The following is a 20,966-nucleotide window of genomic DNA, read 5'->3' as shown; positions in this document are numbered from 1 at the left end:
GCCCCAGAGCTTACCCGATTCAGCTGTACTCGATGGCTGGCAAGCTCAGGTAGCCGCCTTGTCTCCCAGTGCTGACATTACAAGGCTCGAATTCTCGTGTGGGGTTTTTATATGGTGCTAACTAAGGATCCTCATGCTTGACTGGCAAGCACTTGACCAATTGAGCCATCTTCCCTGCCCAGCAGCCCCAGTCTCTTGCGGTCACCTCATGCCCTGAAACACCGACTACTTCTGTAAGTACAGCCCCCATTTATTACTGCAAGAAAAGATGGGCTGAACTGTTCATTCTGTGTTCCTCAGACAGAATGACAGAAAACAAACAAACAAATGAAAAATCACTACTTACTGTCCACAATATATCTTCATATTTCTGAAAACCATTTTCTATTATTTATTCACTCATTCCTCAACCTCTTCATGTTTCTACCATATCCCAGATTTACTATGAACTCCATGGGGGCTTTCCTTATGGTATCCTTGTTGCTAATGCTATTTTAGACATTGGAGAGCATACAAAAATAAGTAAGCCTGACCATAAGGCAGCTACCAAAACAAACACAAATTGCTAAACACACAGCAATCCAAGCACTACATAAATATACACATAAGGGCCTACAGTAGTAAATATAATTAGGACGGTTACAAGAATCTCCATAAAGGGATGAGCCTGAAGTGATGAATGGGATTCAGTTAGGCACAAGAAAACAATATGAATGGAAAACAAAGGAAAGGCAGAATGTGTGACAGAAAAGTTTCCTTTCTTCAGAACAAAACGCTGACAGGCTGGAAAATGAATTTGGATCCAGAGACTACAACGGTCCTCTTACATACTGCTAAAGACACTGGCCTTTACTCACTGCATAGGCAATTCAGAGTAACATGCTGTTTTTAAAAGCAAGGCCATGACACAGCCAAGGGTAGATAGACATGGAGATTGTCAGCAAAATAAGGCAGAAAGTCATGGTACCAAGCTGGGCAAGAGTTGGAGAAGGTCGGAGAGCAGAAGTTGGGTAGTAAGGACAGGTGAGTTATCAACAAGGTGTGAAGACCAAGAGAAAAATGGAGGACAACTGACTCTGCTTGTGTAACATTAAGGGAGCTGACATCATTAGCTATGTTAAAAAGCAAAGGAAGAAATGGCTGCTCTAATAATTTTTCATACACTGAAAGGCCTAAAGTTTCCATTTTAAAAATAATTTTTCAGGGTTTCTTCTTGTGGTTTGGTTGTTGTTTTGATCAGTGGTTTGTTTTGCTGAGGTAGGGTCTTAGGCCAACTAAATGCTAGGCTGATCAAGTATGTGCCATCATGTCCAGATTATTTTAAGAGGTTCTGTAGAATACCCAGTTAAAGCTCCCTCAAGTTCTATGAAACATCAGAACAGTCTTCAAAGAGCATGCGAATAATTATTGACAATGTAAGAGCTGGCTTTGGTGATAAATCTCTATAAGTTTTGTCAAAACCGGAACAGCAAAGACAAAATCTAAATTTTTCTAAACTAAAGTCAGCCTGGGGGAGGGGGGGGTCAGAGAAATATAAGACGGGTGTGTGTGATAGTAACACATTTGAAATTAGAATTCAAATACTTTTATGTATTCATAAACCAGGAAACATGTTAAAGGACTGATCCCTCAATAATGACATCTAAGTACCAAAGATCCATGAAACACAGCAAAAGTCAGATCGAATATCCCAATTCCATTGACAGTTAGTTACAAGGGAATTGAAGGCCTCCAAAGACCTTCACTGAAGAAATGGGCAGCTCAACCAGACAGAGAGGGAAGTCATAGCCCTACTCATAAACTTAAAGCATAAATACCCACCGCTCTCCAGAAAAATCACAAGGGCTATGGAGGCAGATTCACCAAAAATATCTAGTTTCCCAAAGGAAAACACAGACCAAAGGAAATTCATAGAGCAAAGGGGAGGCAGAATCTGATTTAGAATACCAATTTCATCTTTTTATAAACCAGGATTCTCGGTTTTGTTTAAAGGACCGGAAACTTAAGAGAGAGAAGGCAAGACCATGTGAAATCATTTGTAAGGAAGGAGTAGGCAGCCCAGACTAGCCTCGAACTCAAGGTCCTCTTGCTTCAGTCTCCCAAACGTTGAGATTTAAAACCATGCAAAGTAGCAAAAAGTTTGAAACTATCAGATGCCTCAACTTTCCAATACGTGGTAAAAATCACTAACTTCATTTGGCCTTGACGTCCTTCCTCGTCTCTAAAACCTGAATGCTACCTATGGTCTGTTTATGGAATAGACAATGTCAGGCGCTTAGTGAACCAGAATGTACTGCCAAATGCAAAGAAATTGTTTTAAACCTGGCAGGAGCGACTTCCATTTTACTCCCCAAACGGAAACACCATTAGGTTAAATGTCTAGTTCCTCGAAAGGAAGCCAACAAAGCGGGCTCGGATCTCAAAGAGCCCTCCAAAAGCCCCCCAGGCCTTCTCGCGTCCCCTTAACCACCATCACCTGTTCAGGTGAGGGGGTGGGAGACTACCAAGGCGAACACCAACGTCAGGAGCTGCATACAATGACTCGCCCAAGGTCAAAAACATTACAGTGGAGACAAGCCAGGCTTGCCAGCGGCAGAGGATCCGTCTTCTCAGGTGCTGCCCCTTCCGGAGCCTCAGGGAGCGGCCAAGGGATGCTGGTCTGCAGGGAGCATCCGGCCTCCTTCTGCAGGCCCGCTCCTGACCACCGCGGGCGCGGCCAGCTCCTACGCCCACCCTCAGCTAGGGCCCCACCCCCGAGGCCAAGACCCCTGCGCGGGAGACCCCACAATAGGAAGTTTTCCCGGCTCGCACCCCACACCAAGTCCACGGTCTCACGCACTATGGCGGCCCGGCCCAGGACCCCGGCGCCGACACCACCCAGGCGATGCCGCCGGACATTCAGCCTTTCCCCGACCAGCAAGCCCCTCCTTCGGCCCAGACAGCAAGCAGAGACGACTGCAGACTTCCTCCGCGAGCTCCGCCTCTTCGCTGCCAAGACGCACCCTCCCACCGGAGACGACGGACAGGCCCGTGAACCAATCGGAGCACTCCGAACTGGAAGGGTCACGCGGACGGACAGACTCTGGAACCAATCCGTACGCGAAGCGGGAGGGGGCGTGGCTCAGCGTCTTGAGAGCCACGCCCCGTCTGTGCTTCCGCCACCGCGGAGGAGGCGAAGGAAACTTTCCCAGAGTTCCTTCGAGCTCCCTGGGTCCCCGCGGGGGCCCACGAGACAGCAGCGGGCGGGGAGGGGGCTGGGGTCGGCTGCGGATTGGGTGACGATCGGGCGGAGCACGAGGACACCGTTCCAGCTCTGAGAGGCCCCAGAAACCCTTGCTGTTGTGAGCCTGGGCAGCCGAAGGATGCGGCTGTTAGTCCGGCAGACATTCTCACGCCAGGGGTGGGCCAGCTAGGCTCCAGGGTGGTGGGCAGCGTGCTCTCGGCTGCCTGTGCAGCTACCACCGGAGCAGCCCAGCAAACATCTCCAGAAGCTGTCCGGTGGAGAGCAGACCACATTTGGGGTGCGAGGCCAGAAGTCCCGCTGCAGGACTTCGCGGTACACTGGCACCCTCCATTCTAATAGGTCTTCCGTCCCCAGATCACTCGGGTGCAAGGGACAGCTCCAGGATGTCAGGTGCACACAGCCTTACCCCAAGCCCCGGCAGCCCGAGGCCCCACCCTGACGAGTCCGCATGTTTGAAGCGCGGTAACCAGAATGACCTACGAGTGTGCATGTTGTCGCCTGAGGAGACGCCATTCTACATTTGGAGATTGTGACTTCCAAACCAGGGCAAGAAGCATAAAAAAGACGCTAGCGGACAGAGTCTGGCTGGGGGGCGGGGAGGGGGCGGTGCCGAGAGTCGGGGAAAAGGATCACGTGGCGGAAGCGGAAGCGCCAGCCTTCTCTCAGCTTCTCCCAACCTATCATTGGACAGATCTGCATCTAAGAAGTCTGAACCTGGGTCTCCCTCTAACTTTTGTCCATCCAGGTCCAGGGCGATGGCTCCGCCTGGGGATCCGCGGCGCCTCTGCAGGCTGGTGCAAGAGGGCCGACTGCGCGCCCTTCAGGAGGAACTGGCGGTAGCTGGAGGTTGCCGGGGGCCAGCCGGGGACACCCTTCTCCACTGTGCAGCACGCCACGGGCGCCAGGACATCCTAGCGTACCTAGTGGAGGCTTGGAGTATGGACATCGAGGCTGCCAACCGAGACTACAAGCGGCCTCTGCACGAAGCTGCCTCTATGGGCCACCGGGACTGCGTGCGCTACCTCCTGGGCCGAGGTGCAGTCGTGGACTCCTTGAAGAAGGCGGACTGGTAGGTGCCCAACCCAGGGTCCAGAAAAGCTATATCGACACTCCCTGAAGAATCGCAGATTTTCATGTATTTTTCAGTGTGTTCATTAGATGTATAACTTTTCTCAGCTTCTAATCCTCTCCCCGACCTCCCTTTCGTGTGTGGGTTTGGTTCTTTAGTTAGGGCAATTGCTTCCCGTCGAAAGAGTATGGAAATGTAATCAAGTGGAGTGAAACGGTTGAATTGTACTACTCGTGTGCCCAAGATGCGTTTTTCTGGAGACATCTTGCTAAATTTCCTGTTCACGATTACATAGTTTAATTTGCATGGCCACACTGGATAAGTAGAGTTGATGAAATTCAGTTCGCCATGCACCGAATATTGAGTTCTTAGGCAATTTTGTCACCTCTAGCCTTACAGAACCACCAGCAGGGATGTTGGTGATACTCTCCCACCACAGAAAACAATTTCATTTCTTCCTAGATTGGCATCTTTTTAGTTTAATGTCTAATTCCTAAGAGCCTGTGAACTTCTTTAGGCTCATAACTTAATGAAATTCCTGCCTTCAAGTTAGTTATTTCAAGTTCTGTCAAAACATAGGGGCTGGAAAATATATCAGTTTCCCCTTGTTATTTCTCCACGGTCCTCAGAGAAGTCAGAGGCTGACAGTCTAAGGTGTTTTCCTGCCACGCCCCCCACCAGACTCCTCTAGGTTTTCCATCTGTACCAAAGACATAGGTAGTGTGAAGGTTTGGCTTCTTCCAAGTGCCTCAGCTCCCTTCCATCTTGGTTGACCTTAGGACTCCTCTGATGATGGCTTGCACAAGGAAGAACCTTGACGTGATCCAGGACCTTGTAGAACACGGTGCCAATCCACTCCTGAAGAACAAGGATGGCTGGAACAGTTTCCACATTGCCAGTAGAGAAGGCCACCCTGTGATCCTCCGGTACTTGCTCACTGTCTGCCCTGATGCTTGGAAAACAGAGAGCAACATTAGAAGAACCCCTTTACACACTGCAGGTACCCCCTGCAAGCTCTGGAATCTGTAGTGGCTTTGCACTGTCTACACTTTGTAGTTCAAGCTACCTGCAGGGGAATGGAGGATTTGGGAAACCAGAAGTCAAGGCATCAGAGCATCTTGTGCTCTCTTGGTGAACTATAAGTTTCTGAAGTGACAGAACCTTTGGCTAATACATCATTGTGTTAGTCCACTTTTTCTGTCTGTCTATCTTGCCATTCCTGGTTAGTTAGACGATAAGCTGGTCTGTTCCTTCTAATGTCTGTGACCCTGGGTGAAGAACTTGGTTTGTATTTGAGCAAATATCCTTTGTAGCTTTTCATGATGGTAATGATTCTATGCTGTAGAGTCCTAGAGGAAAGCAAAATTAGAGTGGACTGTGTGGATAATAGTCTCAGGAGTCTAATAAAACAAGAAAGTTAAGAACTAAGCCTGGCAGCATGGTGCATGCCTGTAATTTTTATGCTCGGGAAGCTGAGGTGGCAGTGCAATGCTGGGAGACCCTGCCTCATATTCCCTAATACCCACCTCCCAAAGAGAGACATCTGAGAACTAATTCTTAGTCTACGAGGCAGTTCATGGACTCAGGGTCCTGAGCTCTTACTTTCTCTAGGCCAATGCCAGAGATATGATACAGTCTAGACGACAAGCAGCTGGTGGTTCTCCAGTCACAGCTGTCCCTTCTGGATCAAGAAATTCTTTTTGAAACTTTTTGAATGAGTAGGAAAAGATCCACATGGTTCATAAATTACTTGGCCAACTCTCCCATCACACTCCCCCCCACCCCCCAAAGATTCTCCTGGAGAACCAGTCAGCAACCTGTCTGTCACTCACCAAAATAAATGGAAGACAGACTCTTTCCTGTTGAGTGTAGGTGTCTTCAATAGGAGGAGTAACTTTCTGGATAATTTTATAGGTTCCTATTGAATAGATTACAGTCAACATGTTTTTGCAGTTTTCTGGTGAGAGAGACCACACTGCCCTTTGAACCGTAGAGTGCTAAAGTGCAGAGATAAGTTTAAAATTAAAAGTTTGCCATGAAACTGCTCATAAAGATGAACTGTCAGACGTATAAAGCGGAAACATCATTCTTTACCATTTATTTAGTTGACGTTTCCCTGCTGGGACAGTAATTTTACCTACTCTTGGTGTTCCTCTGTGAGAAGACCAGGGCAGATGTGGCTGAAGAGATGCTCAACAGTTAAAAGCACTTACCACTGTTGCAGAGGACCTGGGTTCAGTTCCCCACACTCAATGGTAGCTGGCAACCTCCTCTAACTCTAGATCCCAAGTTTCAAGGGATCCATCACTCTCTTCTGACCTTTGTGGGTATAACCTATAGCCACACATACAAACGTGGGACACATGCAAACGTGTAGGCAAAATAGTTACATACAGAAAATAGGATTAAAAAATCTTTTAAAATAATGAGCAGAGTAAGTAAGAGGGGTGAGAGTTGTGCTTGTTTTAAACTATTTACTTGTTTGTAGTACAGGATAAAACCCAAGGTTTTGCACACACTCGTGTTTAGACAATGAGCTGCTTCCCCTGCCAAAGTTTCAATTATGCACTAAAGTGTTGCAACTGTCTCCATTCTCTTCCCCCAGCAATGCACGGCTGTTTCGAGGCAGTCCGGGTGCTTCTTGAGAGGTAAGCACAAAACGGTAAGTTGGTGGAAAGTATTTCCTAGTTATAACAAGGAGCTCGGCTTCCTTTTATGTAGAGAGCTCAGAGCCCGCAAGCAACAAGGCCTGCGTACCAATGAGCATTACAAGGAATTCAGTGTCCCCCATAGGAGTGTGTGGTAGGAGGACCCAGTATATATTAATAAAGACTCTAAAAAAGTAAATGTCTCAGCACCAGCCAAGCCAAACTGTTCACCTGAGGGTAACGGCTGCAGATGAGGGGCAAGGGAGCTTTGTGCGTGAAGACTGGAGGTAGTTCACAGTATGCGGAAGTCTAAGCATTAGAGAGAATACAGATGCTGTAGACCGTTGTGAAGTTCGCATTTTATTCTGAGCATGTGAAGTACCATTGAGGAGTTGAGTTGGTTGTTTGGTTTTGAGAAGGATCTTGCTATGTAGTCCTGGCTGCAGGAACTACAGAACTCAAAATGTAGACCAGGCTGGCCTCAAACATACAGAACTCTATCTGCTTCTGCCTTCCCAATTCTGATATTAAAGGTATGCACCACCTTGCCCAACCTTGTTGAAAGGTTGGGGTTTTCTTTGTTTGTTTGTTTGTTTTTTGGATTTATTTATTTTCATTTTCTGTTTATGAATGTTTTGCTTGCATTCATGCCTGGTGCCTGTGGAGGCCAGAGATGATGTCAGAGGAACTTAAACCCCAGTCCTCTGAAAGAGAACAGTATTATCACTGCTGAGTTATCTCTCTGGCCCCTTGTTGAAGGGTTTTTTAAGCCAAGGGTCGTAAGAAACCAGCAATGTTCAAAGCTCACCTGGTTGTAAAACGTAAATGAACCTAGGATGAGAACAGGTTTCTGTGAGACTGTCTCTTAGGTTGATGAAGTGAAATAGAGAAATGATGGTGGCTGGATTGAAGGGATGAGGATGAATAGTGTGGTGGTTTGAATAAGAGTGGCCCCATATATTTGAATGCTTAGTCACCAGGAGTAGCACTATTTGAAAAGATTAGAAGGATTAAGATCAGTGGCCTTGTTGGAGGAAGTGTCACTGGGGGTGGGTTTCGAGGTTCTGAAAGCCCATGCCAGGCCAAGAGGCTCTCTTGTCTGTGGATCTGCCTATATGCCACCATGCTCCCTACCATGATGACACTGGATTAAGCCTCTGAAACTGTAAGTAAGCTCCAAACTAAATGCTTTATTTCATAAAGAGTTACCTTTATAGCAAAAGAGCAGTGACTAAGGCCAGAAACAAGAGGTGGATTGAGGGTATCTTTTAGAAGTCGAATCAATAGCAAAAGCTAAGTAATTTGATAGAGGGATCTGAGAGGGCCTCAGGACGTAGCTCAGTGGTACAGTTACGGTAGCATGCTTGCCTAGCATATTTAAGGCCTTGGCTTCCATCCCTGGCACCATAGAAAATAAATGAAGGAGGGGCAAGGGAACAACAAGAGTGACTTTTACAGTGTGGTTCCTGTGCTACTCGCTGAGACCCTGAAAGAGGAGCAGGTTTGAGGGAAGCATAAAAATTTCACCTGGGACAAGAGAGTAGTTTTATCTCTGTGGGAGGAAGACTATGGATAAATAGTTCCTTGGAACCCTGGAACTGAAAAGGCTGCATGCAGTGGTCCACATCTGCAATTCCAGCCCTCCAGAGACTGAGGCAAGAAAAGCGTGAGTTCCAGGCCAGTATGGATGGCACAGCAGGATGACTCTGACTGCTTGGGAGGGGTGGGGGCATGACATGAGGGTGATGATGAGAAGAACTTCAGGAGGCAGTAGGCTTGTGCCTAAGTGTGAAAGCAGAGAGGGAGAGGAGGAGACATGTTAATAGTCTGGCTTCAGAATTATATTATGTAATTGGTTCAGAGAGAAAAGAGAAAGATTTAGGCTAGGGTGACTATAGAAGCACCAAGCTGAGAAGCTGGTAAAAGGAAGGTTCTTACAGACATGGTAGAGGTTGAAGAAAAAGGTCCCTAAGTCCTGGAGCTCGGTTCAGAGGCTGTCACAGATCATCCGTGAGGCACACAATCTGCCCATACACCATCATGCCACCTGTCTTGGGTTTGAAGTGGTGACTGTTTACAGCTCTGTCGTTTTTGGATTTGACTATAGGTGTCACTATGAACCAGACTGTCGAGACAACTGTGGTGTCACGCCCTTCATGGATGCAATTCAGTGTGGCCACGTTAGTATAGCCAAGCTGCTCCTTGAACAACATGAGGTATAAGGTGCTTTTGATTATTGCTTTATTTCTTCTTTAGAAATTTTAGATCTGGGGATAAACAATACATCATTATTCAGCTGCTGGCTTCAAATTCTGGCTCCTCTGAGTTTCCCTAGTGAGAGGACCTTTGGCCTGTGTAGGCAACCTTGTGTTAGGTTCCCATCTCTAAAATGGTAACAAAATGTGCTTTCTTCAGAAGGCTCCTACAAAGGATAAATGATGCTGGGAATGGGGCTCAAAATAAGGTGCTAGCATAGCACAGCATAGCATAGCACAGCATAGCATAGCACAGCATAGCATAGCACAGCATAGCACAGCATAGCATAGCATAGCATAGCATAGCATAGCATAGCACAGCATAGCATAGCACAGCATAGCATAGCATAGCATAGCATAGCACAGCATAGCATGCTTAGGATCCTGGACATGATCCAGGGAGGATCCATTAATCCAGTGTACGGAATGCAGTTAGCAAACTAAGGATTGAGTAAATGATGTCATTTCATAGTAATAGCAACAAAGAGTCCTAACAGAGCTGAAGGTGCTGTAGCCAGAGCCTTCACTTGATCACATTTCCCTTGAAGTCCTTTGAAAATCAGACAGAAATTAATGTGCTCCACTATGGAAAAACCATGGGACCAGAGTCCTCTGCCAAACCTCCTCTTTCCTGCCTACCAGGCTTCCTCTTCAGCTGCAGATAGCATGGGGGCCCAGGCTCTACACCGAGCAGCAGTCACTGGGCAGGATGAAGCCATACGGTTCCTGGTATGCGGTCTTGGCATCGATGTAGATGTGAGAGCAAAGTCCAGCCAGCTCACAGCACTTCACTATGCAGCGAAGGTCAGTTGCTTCTTGTCTCAGCACTCCTTTAGGCATGCTTTGCTCCAGTGACTGACAGCTCTGGAGTTCTGGCCTCTTTGACTCCATGTGTATTCTATATTCCTGAAATGTCTGTGATTCTGAGTCTTTTATCTCTTTAAACAGAAGACTGACATTTTTTATTTTTAAAAAATGGAGAGAGAGGGCCTGGGGGAGATGACTCAGAGGTTAAGAGGCTCATAACCATCTATAATGAAATATGGTGTCCTCTTCTGGTGTGTTGGCATACATGCATGGATAATACTATATACTAAATAAATAAGTCTTTTCTTTAAAGTGGAGGGAGAACTGTTTGTTTTTTTGTTTTCAAGACAAGGTTTCTCTTGGTAGCTCTGGCTGTCCTGGAACTCGCTCTGTAGACCAGACTGATCTTGAACTCAGAGGTCCTGCCTGCCTCTGCATCGCAAGGGAACTCTTCAAGCTAATACTTGGGCTTTATGTACCCTTTCCACTCTTTATTTAAAACCATAAAGACATTTTGTCTCTAAGTGTTGGAGAGCAAATTGTGAAATTCCACTTTAGTATAGTCGTGCTGAAACTTTTCTATTAAAAATAAGTAAGTAAGTGGGGTTGGAGAGATAGCCCAGTGCTCCTATGCACTTGCTGCTCTTGCAGAGTTCCGATACCCACATCAGGCAACTCACAACTATCTATGACTCCAGCTCCAGGGGATCTGTGGTGTCACACCTTTCATGGATACACTTCAGCTCAGCCACGTTTGCATAGCGTAAGAAACATGGGGTATGAAGTAGTTTTGCTTATTCCTTTATTTCTTTAGACATTTTAGATCTTCTGGCCTCAACAAGCACCTGCATTACTGTGTTCACACCTCTCTCTCTCTCTCTCTTCTGGCCTCAACAAGCACCTGCATTACTGTGTTCACACCTCTCTCTCTCTCTCTCTCTCTCTCTCTCTCTCTCACACACACACACACACACACACGCACAAGTAAAATATCTTTTTTTTTTTTTTTTGTACTTTTTAACTCTTTATTAAGAAGGAACCTATGTCAGCACTGCTATGTAAACAATGACAAAGATCACAAAGGGGAACACAACAGGGAGCGTAGACAGTAATATACATTGTCCTTTATATAATCAATGTATACCAGTTAAAGAGAGTTTAATCCTTATTAAGCAAACATTTTTGCATACACAGCCTTCTCTTTATCTTCCTGTGCCTTTATCATTTGTTTGACTTTAAGCAATTCTGCCTGGATAGCTTTATCTCCTGGGGCTATCTCCTGTGCCTTCTTAAGATCAGCCAATGCTTGATCATATTCTTTCAATCCTTGCCATCCTTGCGCTTTTCGGTACAGTGCTTTAGTATTTGAAGGGTCCATTTCAAGAGCCTCTAAACAACTGTCAATTGCCCCCTGCCAATTTGACATCTTCAGCTTACAAGCACCAACATTCAGCACACAACTTAAGGCTATAGGTTGCAGTCTGGATCTATCTGCTTTCTCAATAACAGCCTTTGAACTATCCACATACCTTAAAACCTTCGAATATTTTTTAATAGCCATCTCCCAGTTCTGAGACTTGAAAAAAGTATTTCCAATGTTTTTAAGTCTTCAGATATTAATAAAATTTTATCTACATCTTTTAAATCTATATCTGCATCCTCGGGGAAGTCTGGATGACTGTCACCAGAGCCATCTTTGGGGAATATTCCCCAGTCATCCCCTTCTTTCAATTCTCCACATTCTGCAATAACACAGAGTTTGGCAGGTTTTTCACCATTCACTTCTACATTTTCAAGCATCCTTGCCACACCTAGTCCTTTTATGACTTGACCAAATACCACATGTTTCCCATCCAAATGAGGAGTTGGAACTGTTGTGATAAAGAACTGAGAACCACTCGTATTGGGGCCTGCATTTGCCATGCTCAGCAAACCCTCCCGATCATGCTTATAATGAAAATTTTCATCTTCAAATTTTTCACCATAAATACTTTCGCCACCTGTCCCATTCTGATTTGAGAAGTCTCCACCCTGAATCATAAATTTCTTAATAATTCGGTGGAAAGGGCATCCTTTAAAATGGAGAGGCTTCCCGGTCGTGGACCCAGTTCCTTTTTCTCCTGTACACAATGCACGAAAGTTTTCTGCAGTTTTGGGAACAATATCTGCAAACAATTCTAAAACAATTCGTCCAACTCGCTCCCCGCCGAAGTCCACGTCAAAGAAGACTTGCGGGTTCTTGGAGTTGGAGGGCTTGGCTGCCGGGGATGCGTGGGACATCTTCACTACAGGCGCTGGGAAGCGGGACACGGGCACCTCGTGCGCGAGACCGGAGCAAACTCTACTGCCCGTCTACGTTATAACCTGGCAAAGCTCGAAAATATCTTGTTAAAAATTAACAAATGAGCGAGGATTCATCATATGAAACTTGTAGGTCTTGCTTGTATTAAATTCAGAAGTTAAAATCTCTTTAACTGACACAAAGGAATTGCTTCTTTTAGTCTTTCCAATGTATAAAACATTAAGGATGTGCATAAATATTTCCCTAGAGAAAAACTATTTTAGGTGCCTTGCTCATTATACACGGTTGAGGAACCACGTGCCTTTATTTGGCCTTTATTTAGAAGCAAAGGCACATATTTTCTGACCAGCAACTCCTGAATTCAAGGGATAGCTACCTGAATGGCCTGAGTCCCATCCACAGACATGGGAAGAGAAGCTATTTCCTCTGCAGAAAGGTTGAACCTGCAGTCTTGACTTTAGCCCCCCACTGACTGGCTAGACAGTGTGTATAAATTATTGTATGAATGATGGTGGCTGTGGTAGGGATCGCTCTTCTGAGAGCCTCAGTCTTTCAACTCTTCTCTGCCTTAACGATATTAACAAAAAGTTCTTATGATCAGGAAATTTCAGAATTGTGACTTCCATATAAACCACAGTGTTTCATACTGCTGACCTTGGTGGAAATCTAATCGTATTATCCGCCCTGATAGCTGAACGTTACCATTGTTGAACAATTTCATGTTAGAATCGCGAGTGATATAAACCTTCCTTAAAACAGGGAGACTCAGCGTTTGCAGTTGGCTGCATCAGAATGAGTTTCTAGAGCACACTAGAGGTTGTTTTTAAAGGTTTGGTTTTTGTCCTCATCACAGTGGTAATGAGTTTATTTCAACAGGAAGGACAGACGAATACAGTTCAAACTCTGTTGTCCTTGGGTGCCGACATCAACGCTACAGATGAAAGAAATCGCTCAGGTAGGAAATACAAATGATTCACAGACTTTTTAGTTCAAAGCATTGATATGGGCTACACACCTCATGTGCACACAGTCCTACATTCAGTCCCTAACCCTGAAAATAATGTCTCTTCCTTTTCATTTGTAAAAGCTGTTGGCGCAATTGGTATTGACATCATGATTTTTGGTTTTGCTTTTTTGATGAAGATTTTACAAATAGATAGATAGATAGATAGATAGATAGATAGATAGATACTTTGTATTGGTGTTTTGCTTGCATGTATGTAAGTACATCCTGTGCCTAGAAGAGGGTGCTGAGTCACTTTGAACTAGTTGTACAATGTTGTAAATTACCATGTGGAGCCAAGCAATGATGGTACATGCCTTTAGTCCCAGCACTTAGGAAACAGAGGCAGTTGGATCTCTCTGAGTTTGAAGTCAGCCTGGTCAACAGAGCGAGTTCCAGGACAGCCAGGGCTACGCAGAGAAACCCTGTCTTGAAAAAACAACAAACAAACAAACAAACAAAACCAACAAAAGTAAATTACCATGTGGCTGCCGGAAATTGGATCCGTGGGTCCTCTAGAAGAGCAGCCAATGCTCTTAACTGTAGAACCCTCTCTCCCTTATTCTTTGTTTTTGAGACAAGATCTCAGAAAAATTATGTAGATCTGGCTGGCCTCAATGCCAGAAATAAAGGTGTAGGCTACCACAACTGTCTGACATCATGACTGTGGTGATGAACACTAACCACCAACCTGTGACTGGTTGGTTGGTTTCTGTGGATTTCTTCCCCAGGTTCATTTATTTATTCTTATGTGTATGTGTGTTTGTGAATGAGTGCCACATATGTGCAGATGCCCCAGTGGCCAGAAGAAGGCATCAGATCTGTTAGAACTGGAGGTGCAAGGAACTGAACTCTGGTCCTCTGTAAGGGTAACAAGTGTTCTTCACTGCTGAGGCATCTCTCCAGCCCCTAAGACTGTTATTTGAAGCCATAACAATAAATGTGAGGTGAAAGCATGTTCTATCTCATCTATGAGGGCTTTATATAGATTTAGGGTTCAGAGATAGAGCCTGACTGCTTTCCTCTCTGTGTGTCTTGGGGACCAAGCCAGGGCCTAGGTAGACATGATCTAGCATTGAACTGCACCCCCATTGCTGTGCAGAGCTGATCCTCTATACTTGACTTTAGAAGAAATCATTCAATTACTATGATTCTTTGAGCCAAGTGCCATCTCTTAGGGTTCAGTGGGATCAGGCTTCAAAGACTCACAAATGACCCAATCTCACTTGTAGGTCATACAGGAGAGCTGCTGCTAGTTAGAGCAGGCATTGGGACTGACTCCTCGAGACCAGGCAGCCTTTGGACTCTTGGCACACCTGGACCTTTTAGTGCTAATTTCTGCACATAGAGTAGAAAGATGGGTCAACAGATTTTTGTCACTACATCCTAATTTATGGTAATTCAGTAGAATATTAAGTAATTTTTCTGTGCCATTAAAACTGTGATTAAATATCACATAAGAGTGAACCTAGGTAACCCAATCACAAAAGAAGTCGTTAGATAAGCACTCACTGATAAGTGGATATTAACCCAGAAACATAGAACACCCAAGATACAATTTGCAAAACAAGAAAATTAAGAATAGGGAAGACCAATGGGTGGAAACTTCATTCCTCCTTAGAATAGGGAACAAAATACCCATGGAAGGAGTTACAGAGACAAAGTTTGGAGCTAAGACGAAAGGATGGACCATCCAGAGACTACCCTACCTATGGGTATCCATCTCATAATCAGCCACCAAACCCAGACACTATTGCATATGCCAGAAAGATTTTGCTGAAGGGACCCTGTTATAGCTGTCTCTTGTGAGACTATGCCAGTGCCTGGCAAACACAGAAGTGGATGCTCACAGTCAACTATTGGATGGAACACAGGGCCCCCAATGGAGGAGCTAGAGCAAGTCCCCGAGGAGCTGAAGGGGTATGCAAACCTATAGGTGGAACAACAATATGAACTAACCAATACCCCCAGAGCTCATGTCTCTAGCTGCGTATGTAGCAGAAGATGGCCTAGTCGGCCATCATTGGGAAGACAGGCCCCTTGGTCTTGCAAACTTTATATGACCCAGTACAGGGGAACGCCAGGGCCAAGAAGCGGGAGTGGGTGGGTAGGGGAGCAGGGCAGAGGGAGGGTATAGGGAACTTTGGAGATAGCATTTGAAATGTATATAAAGAAAATACCTAATAAAAATAAATAAATTAAAAAAAGAAAAGGAAAAGAAAAGTGTGAACCTAGGGAGAAGCAGTCTCCTCTTGCTCACCACTAACTAGAAAAGCTTCTTACATCTTCTGATTGATTTTTTTTCTGAAAATTTTTTTAAAGAATTATTTGTTTATTTTATGTATGTGTGTACATTGTAGCTGTCTTCATACACACCAGAAGAGAGCATCGGATCCCATTACAGATGGTTGTGAGCCACCATGTGGTTGCTGGGAATTGAACTCTGGACCTCTGAAAGAGCAGTCAGTGCTCTTAACCTCTGAGCCATCTCTCCAGCCCTGATTTATTTATTCAATTTTGATAGTTTCTTTTTTCTTTCTTTCTTCCTTTTTGGTTTTTGTTTGTTTTTTTTTTGAGATAGATTTTCTGTATGTAGCTCTGGCTGTCCTGGAACTCACTACATAAAACAGGTAGACACCTTGAACTCACAGAAATCTGCCTCTCATTTGCTGGAATTAAAGGTGCGTCCCACAGATCCTGGCACGTTTGTTTTCTTTAGAAACAATTGTAACCCAGTCAGTTTAAAATTGCCCTCCAACATAGGCCACCATGGGTGGGTAGGAAAGTGTAAAATGTGTGTAACTGGGGAGAGAGCACATGCAGCCAAGCCTGGCGGCCTGCACCGGGAAGAGAGGCAGCTCCTGTATGTTGTCCCCTGACTTCTCACTCCACAGGCACTGCGGCAAGTGCACATATACACGTATTCACATCCAGAGTGCAGAAACGTAAGCTCAGTAGAACCGAATAATCCACTATTTTTTCCTGAGTGCAGTCCATGTTCTCAGACCCCATGTCTCCCTTTAGTCCTGCATCTGGCCTGTGCAGGTCAGCATGTGGCTTGCACCAGGTTCCTCCTACAGTCGGGCCTGAAGGATTCTGCAGACCTCACAGGCACCTTGGCCCAGCAGCTCACGAGAAGTGTAGATATCCTTCAGGACTTTGACCATGACGTGAAATCGTAGGATGCTTGAAGAAGGAGGTGATGGAGTTCAAGGCCGTTCATATTCTGCTCCTTCAGTTGCTGAGAGACAGGTTATCGAGGTACTTCTCGGCCAGCGTTTTCATCTCCTCCTGCCTTTCCTTCTGCATGCTTTTCAGTCGAATGACCAGGAGTCTGGATTCCTGGCATGTTGTGTGATATTGAACGTAGCCATTTGTTTTTTCATTTTAAAAGTGTAATGAGGGTTAAACTGAGAACTTCCACACGCTCAGCAAGTGCTGTGCCACTGAAGCACATCACCAGCCCCGGATCTTGGCTTTTCTATGCTGCAAGGAGAATCAGGTTAAGCATAGAGGTTTGCGTATCCTTAGGGAGTGAATGTAATATATGTGTCTTTAAATATATAAAAATCTAATAAAACAATATAAACTGATGTTTACTCAAGCTATAAAACATAGTTGGCCTATTCAATTTTTTTCTTTGTAGCTTTCATGTGGCCCTTTGGTTTCATTGCCAGGAAGGGAGTGTTTTTGCCTTTTATATCAAAATTTATAAAGACACATGATGGAGACACTTTTTTATATATGTGAATGGATAGTTTGCCTGCATGTATGTTTGTGTGTCACATGCATGCCTAGTGCCTTTGAAGGCCAGAGAGGGCATCAGATTCCCTGAAACTGGAGTTACAGTTGTATGAGCCTCCGTGTGGATGCTGTGAATGAAGCCCCAGGTCCTCTGAGGGAACAGTCAATGTGCTTCACCACAGAGCTGAGCCATCTTTCCAGCCCCAGGTAGAAGATTTTAAATGTGAAGGAGTTTTTGTCTGTTTGAGTAGACAAGTTCAGTCATGAGCAGGATTTGACCCTCACTAGTTTAATACTATTACGCACCTCCCTCGCTCCATATTGTGCTTGCCCTGTCAAATAGCAAAGACCTCCAGCTTCTCTTAATTAGTCTCCTATGGAGTTTATAAACCCCTGTTTCTAACCACCAGGTAAATGTTACTGTAGAAACACGATCCTATCTAACAATCTTTCTCATACACTGTACACCTATACTCATCTCAGATGGGATTACCGCTCTCCCTCGTGTCAGAGATCTACCTGTCCCGATGCCTTACGGGTCTGAGACTGATACTGATACCTCAGCTCACAGGCCCCATCTTGCTACGCTGCAGTCTGGCTTTGGCTTTACTGCTGATCCTCTGTGCAGACCACTCCCTGTGAAGTACCCGAGAACTTACTTTTTTTCTTTTTTTTTTTCTTTTTATTTTGTTTTTTTTTTTTTTTTAATTGTAGCAGAAAAAGTAATAATGATAGGTGATAACAATACACTGTGGGTGTAATACTAGATCAGAAATACTAATAGCAGTCTATGTGGTAATAATTATTTCCCCCTAATTATAGTTACTTTTTTCATTTCCTTTGGGTCTCTCAATAGGTTACTCTCCTGGGACATCCTGCCTGAAATGCGACTTAATCCCTTTTTGCAGCATTTGCTCCCACCACCTTCAGTGTTCACATAACCTAGAGTCACCTGAAAGGGGAATCTTAATGATTCACACTAAGTTGGCATTAAGTTCCCATTGGGTTAGCAGTACGTGTGTCTGTGAGGGATTGTCTTAAAATTAAGTTAATTGATGTGGGAAGACCCAGCCCCCCGTGGGCAGCATCATTCCCTGCACTGTATGAGAGGGGGGAGATTGAGCTGAGCATCAGCGAGCAGACAAGTGGGCACGATACATTCATTTCTCTCTGCTTTTAACTCCAGATGTGTCTTGATCGCTGTTTGAGATCCCTGCCTGGACTCCTGCACAGTTAGGGAGTGAAATAAGCCTTTCTCTCCTAAGTTGCTTTTTTTTCAGAGTATTTTATCAGAGCAACAAAAATAGAACTAGACCCCCTCCCCCTTGTTTTTTCTTCTTGGTATTTACTACTAGCAAATATTCCATATAAACTGCAAGTAATCTTTTTATTATCTCTGTCTTCCGTTGAAATTTAACCTGCTTGGGTCAGGACTGAGGCCTAGAACAGTCTTGGTACAGAGTAAGTATACTGTAGTGTGGTTAGTGAATACATTAAAGTAGAGATTTATATTTATTGAGTGCTTAATATATGCCACCTGGTGTGCTGAGCACCTTACCCATGTTTGCTCATTTTGTTCTCTGGCTTTGACGCTTTGTAGATATTTATTACCCCATCTCAAGCAGCCTTTTTCACACACACTCCCTTGAGAAAAGTCAACATTTCGAACCTCAGCTCACAGGCCCCATCTTGCTACGCTGCAGTCTGGCTTTGGCTTTACTGCTGATCCTCTGTGCAGACCACTCCCTGTGAAGTACCCGAGAACTTACTTTTTTTCTTTTTTTTTTTCTTTTTATTTTGGTTTTTTTTTTTTTTTTTTTTTTTCGAGTCAGTGTTTCTCTGTGTGGCTCTGGCTGTCCTGGAACTCACTCTGTAGACCAGGCTGGCCTCGAACTCAGAGATCTGCATCCCAAGTGCTGGGATTAAAGGAGTGTGCCACCACTGCCTGGCCCCAGAGACTTTCTAATTGTCTAGATAGGGTCTCACTATGTAGCCCTGGCTGTCCTGGAACCCGCTATGTAGAAGACTGGCCTGAACTCACAGAGCCTCCTACTCCTGCCTCCTGGGTGCTGGGATTAAAGGCATGACAGGCTAAGAAATGCTTCTTAACTCTGGGCTTACTAATGTCTTAGCTCTTCTGCTTTCTGGACTCTGTACCAGAGATAACTCACTCCGGGTTTGTTCTTTTGCTTCTTTTTGATCTTCTCCCCCCACAACACCCCCCTCCCCCATTTTTTTTTTTTTCAAAGATAGGATCCCAGTGTGCATCCGGAGCTGGCCTTTAGTGTGTGGTCCTCCTGCTTTGGCCCTCTTGAGTGCTGGGATTGAAGGCATGATCATACATGCCTTCTGAGTTTCCTTTTCTTATTCTGTGTCCCTTGCACACTTCTATCTTGGGGTCTGCCCCTTGAATACTGGTACACTCAGCTTCATGCCCAGCTTCTCCTCTTTGTTCTGCACTTGCTACTGAAGTAATCTCATTCGGTTTTCTGGTTTTTGCCTGCCTGCACGTATATGGCAGCCACCACTCTCTCCAAGTTTGTCTTCATCTGCCTGCTGAACATTTATTTTGGCATGGCTGTATGAGGCTGACATACCACCTATTTGACACCCACTTTTCCAGACTCTGTTCCCCCCCATCTTGTACTTGCTGCCTAGTTGAGGGCTCCTCAGATCACCAGGTCAATCAGGTTGGAAGCCTAGGGTCACCTGAAACTCAGTCATCCTGACTGAGCATGCGGGTCACTCTCCAGGAAGCCCTGGCCTGTTCCAGCTGTTGGATAGCTGCCTGCCTTTTCTCAGGCTCTCGTACATCCTCACCTCAGACTCTCATTGCAGCAACCCTGTAACTATTCCTGCCTCTACCTGTGTTCTTAAGTCCACCTTCTGTGTAGCTGCTCTTACTAATTCACATTGATTGCCAATGGTAGCTGACTGCCTTTCCTCCCAGAAAATAAATGAAAAACTTCATTAAGAGGTCCCTTCTTGCAAGATGTGTTCATCACTATTGATTGTCACCTTGCAAGGACCTAGAATTACCTGAGACACATCTCTGGGCACATGTGTGAGGGGATTTTTTTTTAGATTCAGTTAATTGAGGTGGAAGACCCACAACTGCAGTTGAATTTTAGAAGAACATTATACCTGGCATTTATTCTGGAGTGATGGCTACTTAGGCCTTGAGGTCATCTCTTAGGAATAATTGGTTGTTATCTGAAATCTATGGGATTGCTCTTTCTTGGGAATTTTAGAACCTTAGCATAACCTTAGCCATAAGACATTCCTGGCAAATCTGGAATTCTTATAATACCTGTGTTTGCTTAGGTAAAGACTCCCCAAGACAGCTTCTCTATCTGATTGGAGATTTTGGTATTCGGGAACTGACTTAGGAAGGTTGCCTTTATTGGAACAATCAATAAAAAGCACTTCTGTGAAGCTGCTAGGTGGTCAGTCCATCAGAGCTGTTCCACTGCCTGCTAGGAAGCCTTAATACACCCCCCAGTGTCTGCCTCTGTCTTTGATCGACCTGGGCAGCAGCATTTCTTAGGTTGAAGGAGAAAGCGAGAGATGGAGTGAGGGATGGCATTCATTCTCTGTGTCCTGACTGGGGATGAGGGTGACAGATTGTCTCCAGTTCCTGCTGCCTTGCTTTTCCTGCCATGGCGGTCTGTACCCTGGGGTATTTCATTAGAGCAACAAGAAAAGGAGCTACTACACTGATGACACAAGGCTCTACTACAGATCTGAGGCTACCCTAATTTGCTGTATAGCCCAGGCTGGCCTCAGATTGCTGATCCTCCTGCTTCACCCTCTTGAGTGCTGGGATTGCCACTTTGCCTGGCTCACTGGGGCTTCTGGCCCTTCCCCTAAGACCTGTTTCCACGTGGCTATCTG

The 20,966-nt window shown here is 45.1% G+C and overlaps 2 protein-coding genes and 1 pseudogene across 13 annotated transcripts in view; 1 reads left to right on the top strand and 2 right to left on the bottom strand.

The window, feature by feature from the left end:
* Fbh1 (F-box DNA helicase 1) overlaps positions 1–2,980 on the bottom strand; it is a 34,115-nt gene extending 31,135 nt beyond the window's left edge. The window contains exon 1 of one of the 4 annotated variants that reach the window (XM_021182533.3): positions 2,812–2,980. Coding sequence is in view for 1 of the 4 variants with exons in the window: in XM_021182525.2 (XP_021038184.1) it covers position 2,840 (1 nt within the window). In the remaining 3 variants the exon portion in view is untranslated. Of the gene's footprint in view, positions 1–2,476; positions 2,750–2,811 lie in introns of those variants that run through there. The other 3 variants (XM_021182525.2, XM_021182539.2, XM_085835194.1) reach the window with 3 other exon arrangements.
* Positions 2,981–3,162: 182 nt separating this feature from the next.
* Ankrd16 (ankyrin repeat domain 16) overlaps positions 3,163–20,966 on the top strand; it is a 30,420-nt gene continuing 12,616 nt past the window's right edge. For 2 of the 9 annotated variants that reach the window (XR_015046569.1, XM_085835193.1), the window contains exons 1-6: positions 3,163–4,313; positions 5,093–5,313; positions 6,919–6,961; positions 9,069–9,177; positions 9,859–10,020; positions 13,202–13,280. Coding sequence is in view for 8 of the 9 variants with exons in the window: in XM_085835193.1 (XP_085691319.1) it covers positions 4,000–4,313; positions 5,093–5,313; positions 6,919–6,961; positions 9,069–9,177; positions 9,859–10,020; positions 13,202–13,280 (928 nt within the window). In the remaining variant the exon portion in view is untranslated. Of the gene's footprint in view, positions 4,314–5,092; positions 5,314–6,918; positions 6,962–9,068; positions 9,178–9,858; positions 10,021–13,201; positions 13,281–16,333; positions 17,754–20,966 lie in introns of those variants that run through there. The other 7 variants (XM_085835192.1, XM_021154206.3, XM_021154204.3 and 4 more) reach the window with 7 other exon arrangements.
* LOC147005980 (peptidyl-prolyl cis-trans isomerase D pseudogene) lies at positions 11,044–12,388 on the bottom strand (annotated as a pseudogene).

Source organism: Mus caroli, unplaced genomic scaffold (genome assembly GCF_978045245.1).
Source record: "Mus caroli unplaced genomic scaffold, Mus_caroli_1 scaffold_2, whole genome shotgun sequence".
Lineage (NCBI taxonomy): Eukaryota > Metazoa > Chordata > Mammalia > Rodentia > Muridae > Mus > Mus caroli.
The sequence above is the reverse complement of the archived record's forward strand: the minus strand, read 5'-3'. Positions and strand labels throughout refer to the sequence as shown.